This window comes from Phyllobates terribilis, unplaced genomic scaffold, assembly GCF_046119375.1.
Source record: "Phyllobates terribilis strain yellow unplaced genomic scaffold, ASM4611937v1 Scaffold_10__3_contigs__length_209671492, whole genome shotgun sequence".
NCBI lineage: Eukaryota > Metazoa > Chordata > Amphibia > Anura > Dendrobatidae > Phyllobates > Phyllobates terribilis.
This window is the reverse complement of record NW_027362770.1, coordinates 189,964,985-189,979,056: the sequence shown is the minus strand read 5'-3', so window position 1 is coordinate 189,979,056 and position 14,072 is coordinate 189,964,985. Positions and strand designations below refer to the sequence as shown.

General features: G+C 42.0%; 1 protein-coding gene across 1 annotated transcript in view; it reads right to left on the bottom strand.

The window, feature by feature from the left end:
- The window catches only part of PKP2 (plakophilin 2), a 74,547-nt gene that overhangs the window by 35,284 nt on the left and 25,191 nt on the right, over positions 1-14,072 (bottom strand). Inside the window, exons 2-4 of the mRNA XM_073650378.1 lie at positions 4,021-4,127; positions 2,611-3,293; positions 277-424 (exon numbers count right to left, since the gene is read on the bottom strand). Coding sequence (XP_073506479.1) covers positions 277-424; positions 2,611-3,293; positions 4,021-4,127 — 938 coding nt within the window. The remainder of the gene's footprint in view (positions 1-276; positions 425-2,610; positions 3,294-4,020; positions 4,128-14,072) is intronic.

Genomic DNA, 14,072 nt, shown 5'->3' with positions numbered 1-14,072 from the left:
TCCATTTTATGTCTCTCCATCTCGTCTCTCCATTTTATGTCTCTCCATCTCGTCTCTCCATTTTATGTCTCTCCATCTCGTCTCTCCATTTTATGTCTCTCCATCTCGTCTCTCCATTTTATCTCTCTCCATCCCGTCTCTCTATTTTGTTTCTCTTTCTCAATCCTTCTATCTGATCTCTCTATCATCCCTATTTCTCGTCTCTTCCTCTATTTCTGACCCCTGCTATCTGCTTGTGATTCTTTAGGAGACCACCCACCGTCATAGGTTACCCACCTTTTTCCTGGACTCTGCTTTCTGGAAACATTCATGTTGTATGTAGCTAGCCGCCGCTGTCAGTGAGCTCGCGGAGCTGCCTTCAGCCTGCAACAGACCGACAGCTCTCTCTAGAGTCATCGGCATCTCCGACACCACCGGGGCAGAGCTGAAACCACACACAACGACATCATGACTAAACAGGGACTCCGACTGTAGAAAGCTGTCGTTAGGGCTAAACAACTAGTCCATCCTGAGTCTCACCCAGACCCTACATTAGGCAGTGTAGGGTATCATTTTATTACTTGGACACAACCTAAAGGTAAAAATCCAGGGATGTCTGAGTAAACTAAGACAGGCCTGACTAGAAAGATTGTGGTTGCTAGGCAGTGTGTCCTTAGCAACAAGACTGTCAGACATGACAGACTGGGTGCACTGCCTCCGCGCTGGCAGTAGAGATTAGGTAAAGTAGCTTGGCAATGCAATATGATATGGTGGCGCAGGACCTATGAGACCGGCATTTGTAATACGCCAACGGGTAGGACCTACGAGACCAGCATTTATAATAAGCCGACGGGTAGGACCTACGAGACCGACATTTAAAATATGCCGACGGGAAGGACCTACGAGACCAGCCTTTATAATACGCCAACGGGTAGGACCTACGAGACCGACATTTAAAATATGCCGACGGGAAGGACCTACGAGACCAGCATTTATAATACGCCAACGGGTAGGACCTACGAGACCGACATTTAAAATATGCCGACGGGAAGGACCTACGAGACCAGCATTTATAATAAGCCGACGGGTAGGACCTACGAGACCGACATTTATAATATGCCGACGGGAAGGACCTACGAGACCAGCATTTATAATAAGCCGACGGGTAGGACCTACGAGACCGACATTTATAATATGCCGACGGGAAGGACCTACGAGACCGGCATTAATAATATGCCGACGGGTAGGACCTACGAGACCGGCATTTGTAATAAGCCAACGGGAAGGACCTACGAGACCAGCATTTGTAATACGCCGACGGGTAGGACCTACAAGACTGGCATTTGTAATACGCCGACGGGAAGGACCTACGAGACCGGCATTTATAATATGCCGACGGGAAGGACCTACGAGACCGGCATTTGTAATATAGGGACAGCTTGGGCCTACGAGACGGGAATCACTGCTACTTGGCAACTTTGGCCCCACAGAGAAGGGGGTATCAATGGTATCAATGTGACCTATTACGAAACTACAGCAGTTGGACCGAGGACCACCCTAGTAACAGGGAACCTAACCAAAGCCTGAAGAGTAGTGGGGGCAAACATGGAGCCAATGGCCCACCATATTCACACATAAGGGACATATAATAATAATAATAAAAATAATGGACATTTTAACCTCTTCCCTCTTGGGTGATTTTTCTTTTTGCTCTTACATTTTTTTTCCTTCTTGTTCCAAGATATATAACTTTTTTTTTTTTTGCTGCCATAGCCGAATGTTTGTTTTGTGTCGCCATTTTCTAAGGCCCCGAAACCTTTTTTTTATTTTTCAGTCGATGGACCTGTGTTTTCATTGATACATGCATTTCTTGCACATTTTGATAATTTTTTAATGCATTTATTGCATTTGATGCCTCGACCAATAAACAGCAATTCTGGCGTTTTTTGTTTTTTTTTGCTTTACGGTAATCACACTATGAGTTAATTTATGTAAGATTTTGATAGATCGGATTTTTACAGATGCGGCGATGCCAAATATGTGTATTTTTATTTCCTCTTTTAAATTGGGAAAAGTTGAGTGATTTAAAATTTCATTTTTTTTTTTACCTTTTTTTATATTTTTTTAAACTTGTCAATACATTTTTATTGTTATTTTTCAGACTTTTGTACTTTAGTATTGCTATATATATTGAAAATGTTAAGCTTGCCGATTAGCTTTACATGGGTACCAATATGGCAGCCATGGTAAGCCACCATTGCATTGCAGATATGTTGATATTCACCCATAGAGGGAGCAGCTGATATTGCACGACATAAACATCACTGTCGTAGACTGACATTGACATTTAAGGGGTTAAGCAGCAACGATTGGAGGTAGCTCTGGTTGAGAGGTGTCTTCTCTATAATATGGCTCCTGAGCCCGCACTCAATATGTGATGTACTTGTACATAACACGTCGGAAGGGGCTAAGTCCCACCCTTAGTCCCACCCAGGAACGCCGCTAACATGGCCCCCTGTAGGTGGGGTTTATATAAACCACGACTACTTTGATCTGGGACAGGCCCAAATTTTCCAGGGACTGTATCTGATAATTCAGGAAAAGTAAGTGTTTTCATCACCATTGACTCACCCTACAGCTATGTCCACATGTCTGCCATCGTTTTGCGTCATATTCCCACCGGTTGCCATCGCAGCCATTGCGGCTGTCATCATAGCTCTCTTTCCACCTATGTCCATGCCGCTGGCTGCCGAGGGTGACTGGATATACTCCTTCTGGTAGGTCATATACCTCGCGTTGGTCTGATATGCGTTGGATGTTCCCTGGGACCTCCCTTGGCCGACGAGACCTGCAGAAGCCTGTGTCTGGTAATGTCGCTTCTCTAGAAGGTTATCCATACTTTGGCTGTTCCTCGACTGGTAGTATGGTCGGGCTGGACTGGTGGGAACGCTATTTATGAACACTGAGTCTTGGTCGGACTGGGTGGATTTCTTGACGTTGCTTTGTCGAGGTCGAGTTCCTTGTCCAAACTCAGATCGAGAGTACTGTATGGTGGACATGTTGTTTGGCCTGGACTCCCTAAATTTCATGCTGGCCATTGTGGCGTTTTTTCTCTGCTCGTAGGCCGCCATTGAGGCCTCTTGTCTGTGTGGAGACATATCCTTCCTCCCAATGGGTCTTCTCTGCCCCCCGTCCTGCTCTATGCCCCATTGACTATTGGAGGAATATGTTCTGGCCCATCCATTTTCTTGTCTCTGGCCATAGTGTACGTGATTACTACCCCAACCGTTCTCATGTAGGAACAACGAATGGTTCTGTTAAGAGAAGGAAAAATACAATGTAAAAGGAACAGAACACAAAAATTCAGATGCAGATATCAGTCATACATAAAGGGTACAGGATAACGACACTGACACTCGGGGTACAGGATGATGATTGACCCTCGGGGTACAGGATGATGATTGACCCTCGGGGTACAGGATGATTATTGACCCTCGGGGTACAGATGGACATTGTTGGTCCTCTGCTCTATGTCGGGGAGATTCGGGCCCATATCTCCTGGTATGTAAACATATATATATATATATATATACTGTATGTACATATAATGGTTGTAGGTGTGTATGATTCAGAGTTCAGAGGTGGGGCCCCGGGGCACTGGCTTTAAGATTGTTTTAATTCTTCAGGGGCCACTGAACAAGGGACTGATGAGCGAGAACATTGTCTGGAGATCGTCTCAGGTGTCAGTCTCCACGGAGGAGGTTGAGAAGGATATTAATCACCATCTACATCGATATGTACATCTATATGTGAGGCAACACTGTTGTATCTGGTGTTTTCTAGCCTTATGTCTCCATGATAACAGACTCTCTCAGTAGTGCAGCCTCAGGCTTCAGGCCTACTACTTCGTATGATCAAACTCAGCCCAGAAATAACAGATTAAATTAAGTTTTTCACATTTTGGAAGACGAGAAAAGGGGCTAATTCTTGTTTCAGGAGTAGAAGAAGAGACTTTGCTCTTCGTCTCTGCCGTTCTCTTACCTTCATACTATCATACTTGGTCGGAGATTTCACGGTCTCCCTCGGTGGCCTCTGGGTCGTGCTGTAAATCACCTGATCGGGGATGTTGACGGAGCGGTGAATTGTTCCTGAAAAATAAAATTAAAAAATATATATATATTTTATTCCATGAAATCTTCCCGACGTTAACGGGATGATAAATCCTTAAGATCTTTGCCGGTAAAATGATCGGTTCTGATGGACGCGTCCCTTTAAGAAGCACGTGAATCAAATAAGAAAAAAATAGACAGAAATAGGACAAAGTCACAAGAGGGCATATATCAGGGCGTACCGCGATTGTTATCTGCGAGGATTTGTGCAGACGTGTATGTATACAGGAGGTAAACAGCAGACATTTCACACATTCTGGCAGAATCTCCGTCCTGTGTACATAACCTGCGTCCGGAACCAGAGAAGTCAACCTGCCGTGATATATGGAGGAATGATAAGAATAGAGTCCACAAGACTTCAGAAGTCCTGTGGCATTTGTAGACAAGTGATCAATGCCCAACAAGACCCGCCGTATACCGGGAACACCCCACAAGACCTGCTGTATACCGGGAACACCCCACAAGACCTGCCGTATAGCGGGAACACCCCACAAGACCTGCCGTATACCGGGAACACCCCACAAGACCTGCCGTATACCGGGAACACCCCACAAGACCTGCCATGTACCGGGATCACCCCACAAGACCTGCTGTATACCGGGATCACCCCACAAGACCTGCCGTATACCGGGATCACCCCACAAGACCTGCTGTATACCGGGAACACCCCACAAGACCTGCCGTATACCGGGAACACCCCACAAGACCTGCCATATACCGGGAACACCCCATAAGACCTGCCGTATACCGGGATCACCCCACAAGACCTGCCATGTACCGGGAACACCCCACAAGACCTGCTGTATACCGGGATCACCCCACAAGACCTGCCGTATACCGGGATCACCCCACAAGACCTGCCGAATACCGGGAACACCACACAAGACCTGCCATATACCGAGAACACCACACCAGACTCAACATAGACTGGGAACACCCCACAAGACCTGCTGTATACCGGGAACACACCACAAGACCTGCTGTATACTGGGAACAACCCACAAGACCTGCCGTATACCGGGAACACCCCACAAGACCTGCTGTATACCGGGACCACTACACAAGACACGCCATATACCGAGAACACCACACCAGACTCAACATAGACTGGGAACACCCCACAAGACCTGCGGTATGCCGGGAATACCCCACAAGACCTGCCGTATATCGGGAACACCCCACAAGACCTGACGTATACCGGGAACACCCGCAAGACCCGCCATATACCGAGAACACCACACCAGACTCAACAGACTGGGAACACCCCACAAAACCTGCTGTATACCGGGAACACCCCACAAGTAATGCCGTATAATCGGGAACATTCCACAAGACCTGACGTATATCGGGAGCACCCCACAAGACCTGATGTATACCGGGACCACCACACAAGACCCGCCATATTTCGGGAACACCACACCAGACTCAACATAGACTGGGAACACCCCACAAGACCTGCTGTATACTGGGACCACCCCAAAAGAGATGCTGAATACCGGGAACACCACACAAGACTTGACATATATCATGAACACCCTCCAAGACCTGATATATACCGGGAGCCCCCTACAAGACATGCTGTATACCAGGAACACTATACAAGACATGCTGAATACTGGAAACACCACATAAGACTTGACATAAATCATGAACACCCTAAAAGACCTGATATATACCGGAAACACCCCCCAAGACTTGCCATATACTGGGGACATCCCACAGGACCTGCAGTATACTGGGAACACCCCACAAGACCCATCATATGCTGGGAACACCCCACAAGAAATGTATACTGGGAAAAACCTGAAAAACTTGACATATATAAGAAACCCCCCAAGACCTGATATATAGAGGGAACACCCCAAAAGGCCTGATGCTTTCAGGGAACCACCATACTGAGAAGAATCCACAAGACCTGCCATATACTGGGGACACCCCACAAGACCTGCCATATACTGGGGACACCCCACAAGACCTGCTGTATATCTGGAACACCCCACAGGACCTGCTATATTCCGGAAATACCCAACAAGACCTGCCATATACCAGGAACACCCCGAATTTTGAAAATATTGTGGCCACATCATCTAGTAAATGTAATCTGTCTCGTTGGTCGCTCATCTCCTGACGTTTCCTCACTTTTCGTACTTCTACCATATTAATTTGTATAGCTTCACCCTCTCGGGTAGATTGTGTCGCACCGCTGTGTATAATGTTTAGTTGCCATGAGACACAATTCGTTTTTACTGTCTATTGTGAACATTTAATCCTGAAATTCTTCCCCCTCTTAGAAGATTAGTGGATGAGGAGCCGATCTGCACCGGAGACACAGGTAATCTTACTGTGCGGTAATACAGGGCATGGAGTAACATGATATACTGCAAAATGTCATATATATGGCCACAACCCATACAGACAGCAAAGATACCGCCACCTCCAGCAATGAACAGGTGCACACAGCATTTTATACAGAAACCCGGCACAGCAACATTGCTCACATTTTTACAGATCTGCAATGTTTAAATTAAACCTTGAGAACATATTTACTGAGATCACAAAGTTTATCTACGGAGACAGCAGAATGCAAGCGTGTCACTATACCAGGTCAAATATCCTTATACGTAGGGGGCAGTATTATAGTAGTTATATTCTTGTACATAGGAGCAGTATTATAGTAGTTATATTCTTGTACATAGGAGGCAGTATTATAGTAGTTATATTCTTGTACATAGGAGCAGTATTATAGTAGTTATATTCTTGTACATAGGGAGCAGTATTATAGTAGTTATATTCTTGTACATAGGGGCAGTATTATAGTAGTTATATTCTTGTACATAGGAGGCAGTATTATAGTAGTTATATTCTTGTACATAGGAGGCAGTATTATAGTAGTTATATTCTTGTACATAGGAGCAGTATTATAGTAGTTATATTCTTGTACATAGGGAGCAGTATTATAGTAGTTATATTCTTGTACATAGGGGCAGTATTATAGTAGTTATATTCTTGTACATAGGGGGCAGTATTATAGTAGTTATATTCTTGTACATAGGAGGCAGTATTATAGTAGTTATATTCTTGTACATAGGAGCAGTATTATAGTAGTTATATTCTTGTACATAGGGAGCAGTATTATAGTAGTTATATTCTTGTACATAGGGAGCAGTATTATAGTAGTTATATTCTTGTACATAGGAGCAGTATTATAGTAGTTATATTCTTGTACATAGGGAGCAGTATTATAGTAGTTATATTCTTGTACATAGGGAGCAGTATTATAGTAGTTATATTCTTGTACATAGGGCAGTATTATAGTAGTTATATTCTTGTACATAGGGGGCAGTATTATAGTAGTTATATTCTTGTACATAGGGGGCAGTATTATAGGAGTTATATTCTTGTACACAGCAGCGAGTATTATAGTAGTCATATTCTTGTACATAGGGGGCAGTATTATAGTAGTTATATTCTTGTACTTAGGGGGCAGTATTATAGTAGTTATATTCTTGTACATAGGGGCAGTATTATAGTAGTTATATTCTTGTACATAGGAGCAGTATTATAGTAGTTATATTCTTGTACATAGGGGGCAGTATTATAGTAGTTATATTCTTGTACATAGGGGCAGTATTATAGTAGTTATATTCTTGTACATAGGAGCAGTATTATAGTAGTTATATTCTTGTACATAGGGGGCAGTATTATAGTAGTTATATTCTTGTACATAGGGAGCAGTATTATAGTAGTTATATTCTTGTACATAGGAGGCAGTATTATAGTAGTTATATTCTTGTACATGAGGGGCAGTATTATAGTAGTTATAATCCTGTACATAGGGGCAGTATTATAGTAGTTATATTGTTGTGCATAGTTATATTGTTGTGTATTATAGTAGTTATATTCTTGTATATAGGGGTAGTATTATAGTAGTTATATTCTTGTACATAGGGGGCAATATTATAGCAGTTATATTCTTGTACATAGGAGCAGTATTATAGTAGTTATATTCTTGTACATAGGGTAGTATTATAGTAGTTATATTCTTGTACATAGGAGCAGTATTATAGCAGTTATATTCTTGTACATAGGGGCAGTATTATAGCAGTTATATTCTTGTACACAGGAGCAGTATTATAGTAGTTATATTCTTGTACATAGGAGCAGTATTATAGTAGTTATATTCTTGTACATAGGAGCACTATTATAGTAGTTATATCCTTGTATAGAAGCAGTATTATAGTAGTTCTATTCTTGTACATAGGGGGCAGTATTATAGTAGTTATATTCTTGTACATAGGGGGCAGTATTATAGCAGTTATATTCTTGTACATAGGAGCAGTATTATAGTAGTTATATTCTTGTACATAGGAGCAGTATTATAGTAGTTATATTCTTGTACATAGGGGGCAGTATTATAGTAGTTATATTCTTGTACATAGGAGCAGTATTATAGTAGTTATATTCTTGTACATAGGGGGCAGTATTATAGTAGTTATATTCTTGTACATAGGGGGCAGTATTATAGTAGTTATATTCTTGTACATAGGGGGCAGTATTATAGTAGGTATTTTCTTATATAGTATTTGAATATTTTGTAAAGTCTGAAAGTCCCTTTAAACATTCTCTTTAACTGCAGTTGTGCTTTAATAATTTCCATTCCTCGGTCGCCCACGCACAATTTCCTGGATCCGGTGCAGCAGAGTTGGGCTTATGATTCAATGAAAGGCAATTATTGGAAGTGAGAGATCGGGTGAAGTTTATATAAGTATAATATATGATATTTGCAGATGGATTTACTATCTGACAGCAATCTCCCATAAGTCTTAGCATATACAGGCCGTGTATCACAGGTAGCCGGTTCCTCCACATATCTAATCTTTATCATTAATTCATCATTTAGCCGTCGGGCTTCGAGGTTTCGGAATAATTTGGTCCTCGACGATTATGTAACGTTATTGTGATATAATAAGGTGTAATATAGATAATTACTACGGAAAAGAATTATTACTTTTCACTGGAAATTTTTATTAAAATAGGAAAAAATACCATCACAGTAATGTTCTAGATGTCAGGACCGGCCCTGGGTGTATACGGGCCATTGGGGCGACAGACTCCCATTTTCGACCTCTTCGCTACAAATTTTTCCTTCTGACTTTCAGAGAACTGGAACTTCTTTTGTTTTTTTTTCTCTCTATAGAACTGGGTTTTTTTTATTAAATTTTTTTAAAATTTAATTACATTTCGAAAAAAAAGGGATTGATATGATTTTTTTTATATAATTTTTTTTTTCTTTTTAAATGTATGGGTCCCCTTAGGGGACTGTATTGTAAAATTAACTATCTCTTAAGAAGCCCTGACACAGGCAGAGATGGAGACCTTTAGTTGGCTGCCAAGACAATGCCCTCAGCAATGCCCTGACCATAATCACATCACAACAAACTGAACCATACAGTGATAAGTAACTCATTTGCTAGCTTTACTTTCCAAAGAAAATGGGATTGTCAGATCGAAGAAGAAGCTCAACTGAAAAATGACTTATTGTTCAAATCAGATTTTTGTGTTATATGTATTTATTTTAAATGACCGTTGCACACGCTCATTAGATGCTTCAATATAAAAGATAGTCAGTCTGCTCATTGCTGCTAATGTACAGGTGTTGTTTCCTGAAACAACGGAAAGTTAGAGTTTAAAAAAGCCACGCTGGCCAGTAAAAATACATGTTACACAAAAACCATAGTTCATTTCCCTTTGAGGACCCGGCACATTTGCGGGACACATGTAAATGATAGAGATAGACTTTATTATCTCCCCGATGTGCTGGGTTATGATGATTTGTTGGAGGTCGAATGAGACGAAAGGTTCCCTTTAACGATATTTTGGCATTGGATGAAGTCAGATCTTCTCAATGTGTCATTTCCTTCTTCCTTTATTGCCAAAAAAGGTCGATCCAAGAGTGAGAATTAACCATGGTCCTTAAGATCTCCGACCCTACAAAATATATATCTTGCCAGATCATGGTGTAAAGGACATATTAATATTCATGCTATCCAAGTGTAAAGGACATAATGATACTCATGCTAGAGCAACTCCATTTTGTCTGCTTGCTTTAAAATCATCTTATTATACTCCTTGCATAACATGCATTCTTTCCTTCTTTTCTCATGCTTCCCAAGCATCTTTCCCACACTAACCTTTTCTCACAAGAAGATTCTATGAGACACCCTGCTCCCGTTATCTGACTAGTCTGAGCCGGGATGGGTATAACTTTGTAAATTTCCATCCTGCACCGAACTAACGATAATATGACCATATGTGTATTTCAGTAATAATTGCACTAACATTGGTTCAAGCCTGTAGTATGGCTGTAGGTGATTGGCTATTGATATACTCAAAACAATATAAAATGCTAAGTAGAAATAAACGGGATTAGAGATTCTTTGAATCCTCCCATACAGAGCACTGCCTCCGTTTTGTTTTCTGTGGATTGCAATCAGCATAATAATTTGACACCCACTTGGTCAACCGTGAAGGGTTATTGCCTTCCCTCAACAATGGGATGACCCACAATCTCTAATCTGACCAAGCAAAATAATTTAAAAGGTTAGACTAATGGTTATATTTTTTGCCTTCTCTTTTTTTTTTTTACTTCTTATGCCAACCATTATCGGTGGGAATATCAAAGAGGGCTTTAGATTTTGTATTCAGCTTTGGCTGCACATTGGGGCGACAGACTCCCATTTTCCCCCTCTTCACTTCTGATTTTTCCTTCTGACTTTCCAAGAACTGGAACTTTTTTTAGATTTTTCTCTCTACAGAACTGTTTTTTAATTACATTTTTTAAATGTAATTACATTTCGTAAAAAAGGGGGATTGATATGATTTGTTCTAATTTTTTTTTTTTCATGCTTTGTAACATTTTTTATGGGTCCCCTTAGGGGACTGTATTGTAAAATTAGCTATCTCTTAAGAAGCCCTGGCTTATGAAGCTCTGACACAGGTACAGATGGAGGCCTTTAGTAGGCCCCGTAACTGCCAAGACAATGCCCTCAGCACCCAGTTATAATGTTGTGGGGGAAAAGGAGGGTCAATCAGCATCAGAAAGGACAACTTTAATTCCAACTTCCTTGATGCCGAGGTCACCAGGGCTGTGGAGTCGGAGTCGTGGAGTCGGTGCTGTTAGAACCTTGCTCTTAGGTTTTTTCCTTTGCTGGTCACATGACCTTGTTGGCCTATTTAATCCTGCTCTGCCCTTCTGGCTTTGCTGGACTTCATTGTATTACTACTCTTTAGCTAGCCTGTGCTCAGTATCTAACTCTGTTAGTTTGCTTGGTCTACGGACCTCAGTGTTCTATATATTTTGTTTGTTCGTCTGTCTGCTACTATTTCTGTTAGGAGGTGTCCCATTTTCCTCCCAGTCCTTAGTACTTGTAGGGATTCCTTCCCCACATCTATAGGTCTCCGTACAGACTAGCTTATCCTACACCTGAAGATTTGCAACAGGCTATGCAATTAGCTGTACGGGTGGATAGGAGACTGCGTGCAAGGGTTAATGAGAGCAAATCCTCTGCTATGTCAGTTTCTGGTTATGAGAATGTGTGTACTAACAGTGGTGAACTGATGGAGATTGGATCGGTGGCACCTCGCTCTCAAGAAAAAGACCGTCGATTTTTTGAAGGCTTGTGTTTCTATTGCGGAAAATCTGGTCATTTGATTAAAGGCTGTGAGCTTCGTATGAAGAAAGAAAAAAAAATGGTCAGTCATGCCCGTATTGCCTGTTTAAATTCCAAGGGTGTATTTTTAGCTGCTTCCACGATTGCTCAGGAAAAATTAATGGAATTTCGGGTGTTTGTTGATTGTGGGTCTACTCTGAATGTAATTGATGGGGGATTCTTGGAAAGACTCAATTTAAAACCCGAACCTTTATCATCCCCCATTGCTGTGGTTTCTGTGGGTGGTTCCCCTTTGAAGAATATTACTCTCAAGGTCTGTGAATTTCCTCTCACTATTAATGGTGTTCACCATGAGAAATTGGATTTGGTAGTGTTGAATAACTTGCCTTCTCCAGTAATATTGGGTTTGCCCTGGTTAAAATGTCACAATCCTGTACTGGATTGGTCTACCAGTGAAATTAAATCCTGGAGCCATAAATGTTATGACAAGTGTTGTAACGGGCGTATTGCAGCTTTGGATAGGGGAGAATTGCCTGTTCCTATTCAGGATTTTTGGAGAGTTTTTTTCTGAGAAGGAATCGCAGGTTTTGCCTCCCCATAGAGACTATGATTGTTCTATTGAATTTGTCCCTGAGCGACTCTTCCTAAAAGTCGTTTATTTAACCTTACTATTCCTGAGAGGAAGGCTTTGGAGGAATACATACAGACAAGTTTGGCCGCCGGTCACATTAGGCCTTCTAAGTCTCCTGTGGCGGTTGGATTTTTTTTTGTAAAAAAAAAAGGACGGCGGTTTACGTCCTTGTCTGGATTTTCGTGAGATTAACAAAATTACGGTACGCAATCCTTACCCACTGCCATTGATTCCTGATCTGTTTAACCAGTTAATGGGGACCAAGTGGTTCTCTAAAATTGACCTTAAGGGGGCATACAATCTGTTGCGCATGAAGGAGGGTGACGAATGGAAGACTGCTTTTAACACTCCTGTGGGTCATTTTGAGAATCTGGTTATGCCTTTTGGTCTTACTAATGCTCCTGCATTTTTTCAGAATCTTATTAATGACATCCTTAGACCTTTGATCGGCAAAAATGTGGTTGTGTATTTGGATGACATTTTGATTTATTCGCTGGATCTGGAGTCTCATTGGCGGAGCGTACGTGAGGTATTACAGTTATTAATGGACAATTCGCTTTTTGCTAAGCTGGAGAAATGTGAGTTCGCTGTACAGAGAATCAGTTTTTTGGGTTACATTATCTCCAGCGAAGGTTTTGAGATGGACCCGGTTAAAGTTCAAGCTGTACAGGAATGGCCTAGGCCTATTGGTTTGAAATCGATACAGAGGTTTTTAGGTTTCGCCAATTACTACAGAAAATTCATAAAAAATTTTTCTAGTATTGTCAAACCTCTGACCGATCTCACCAGGAAAGGTGCTGATGCGGTTCAGTGGTCTTCTGAGGCCATTGAAGCTTTTGTGTATCTCAAGGAGAGGTTCACCTCTGCTCCCATCCTTATGCAGCCTGATGTGACTAAGCCGTTTTTGGTTGAGGTTGATGCTTCCTCTGTGGGGGTTGGCGCAGTATTGTCTCAGGATAACGGGGATGGATTACATCCCTGTGCCTTTTTTTCAAAAAAATTTTCGGAGACTGAACTGAATTACGATATTGGTAATCGGGAATTATTGGCTATTAAACTCGCATTTGAACACTGGCGCCACTTCTTGGAAGGTGCGGAATTTCCCGTTCAGGTTCTTACGGATCATAAAAATCTGATATATCTTGATGCTGCCAAGCGCCTGAATGCCCGTCAGGCTAGGTGGGCACTGTTTTTCTCGCGGTTTAATTTCTCCGTTACTTACATCCCTGGTACTAAGAATGTTAAGGCGGATGCCTTGTCTCGCAGTTTTTCTCCCATAGTCGGTGCTGAGAAAGAGGAGAACATTTTACAAGAAGGTGTTGTGATAGCTGCTTTGGACTCCGTTTTGGAAGATGAGATTCTTAAAGCACAGGAGAATGCCCCATCTAACACTCCTCATGGGAGGTTGTTTGTGCCTGGGACCTTTAGGAGAGATTTGTTTGTTGAGTGTCACGAGTCTCGGTTGGCAGGTCATCCCGGAATCTCTGAGACCAAGAGACTGGTGGGTCGCAGTTTTTGGTGGCCTGGATGGCAGAAGGAGGTCATTAAGTGGGTGCGTCAATGTACTATATGTGCTAGATCTAAGTCCTCACATACTCCTGCTGCGGGGTTGCTTTGTCCTTT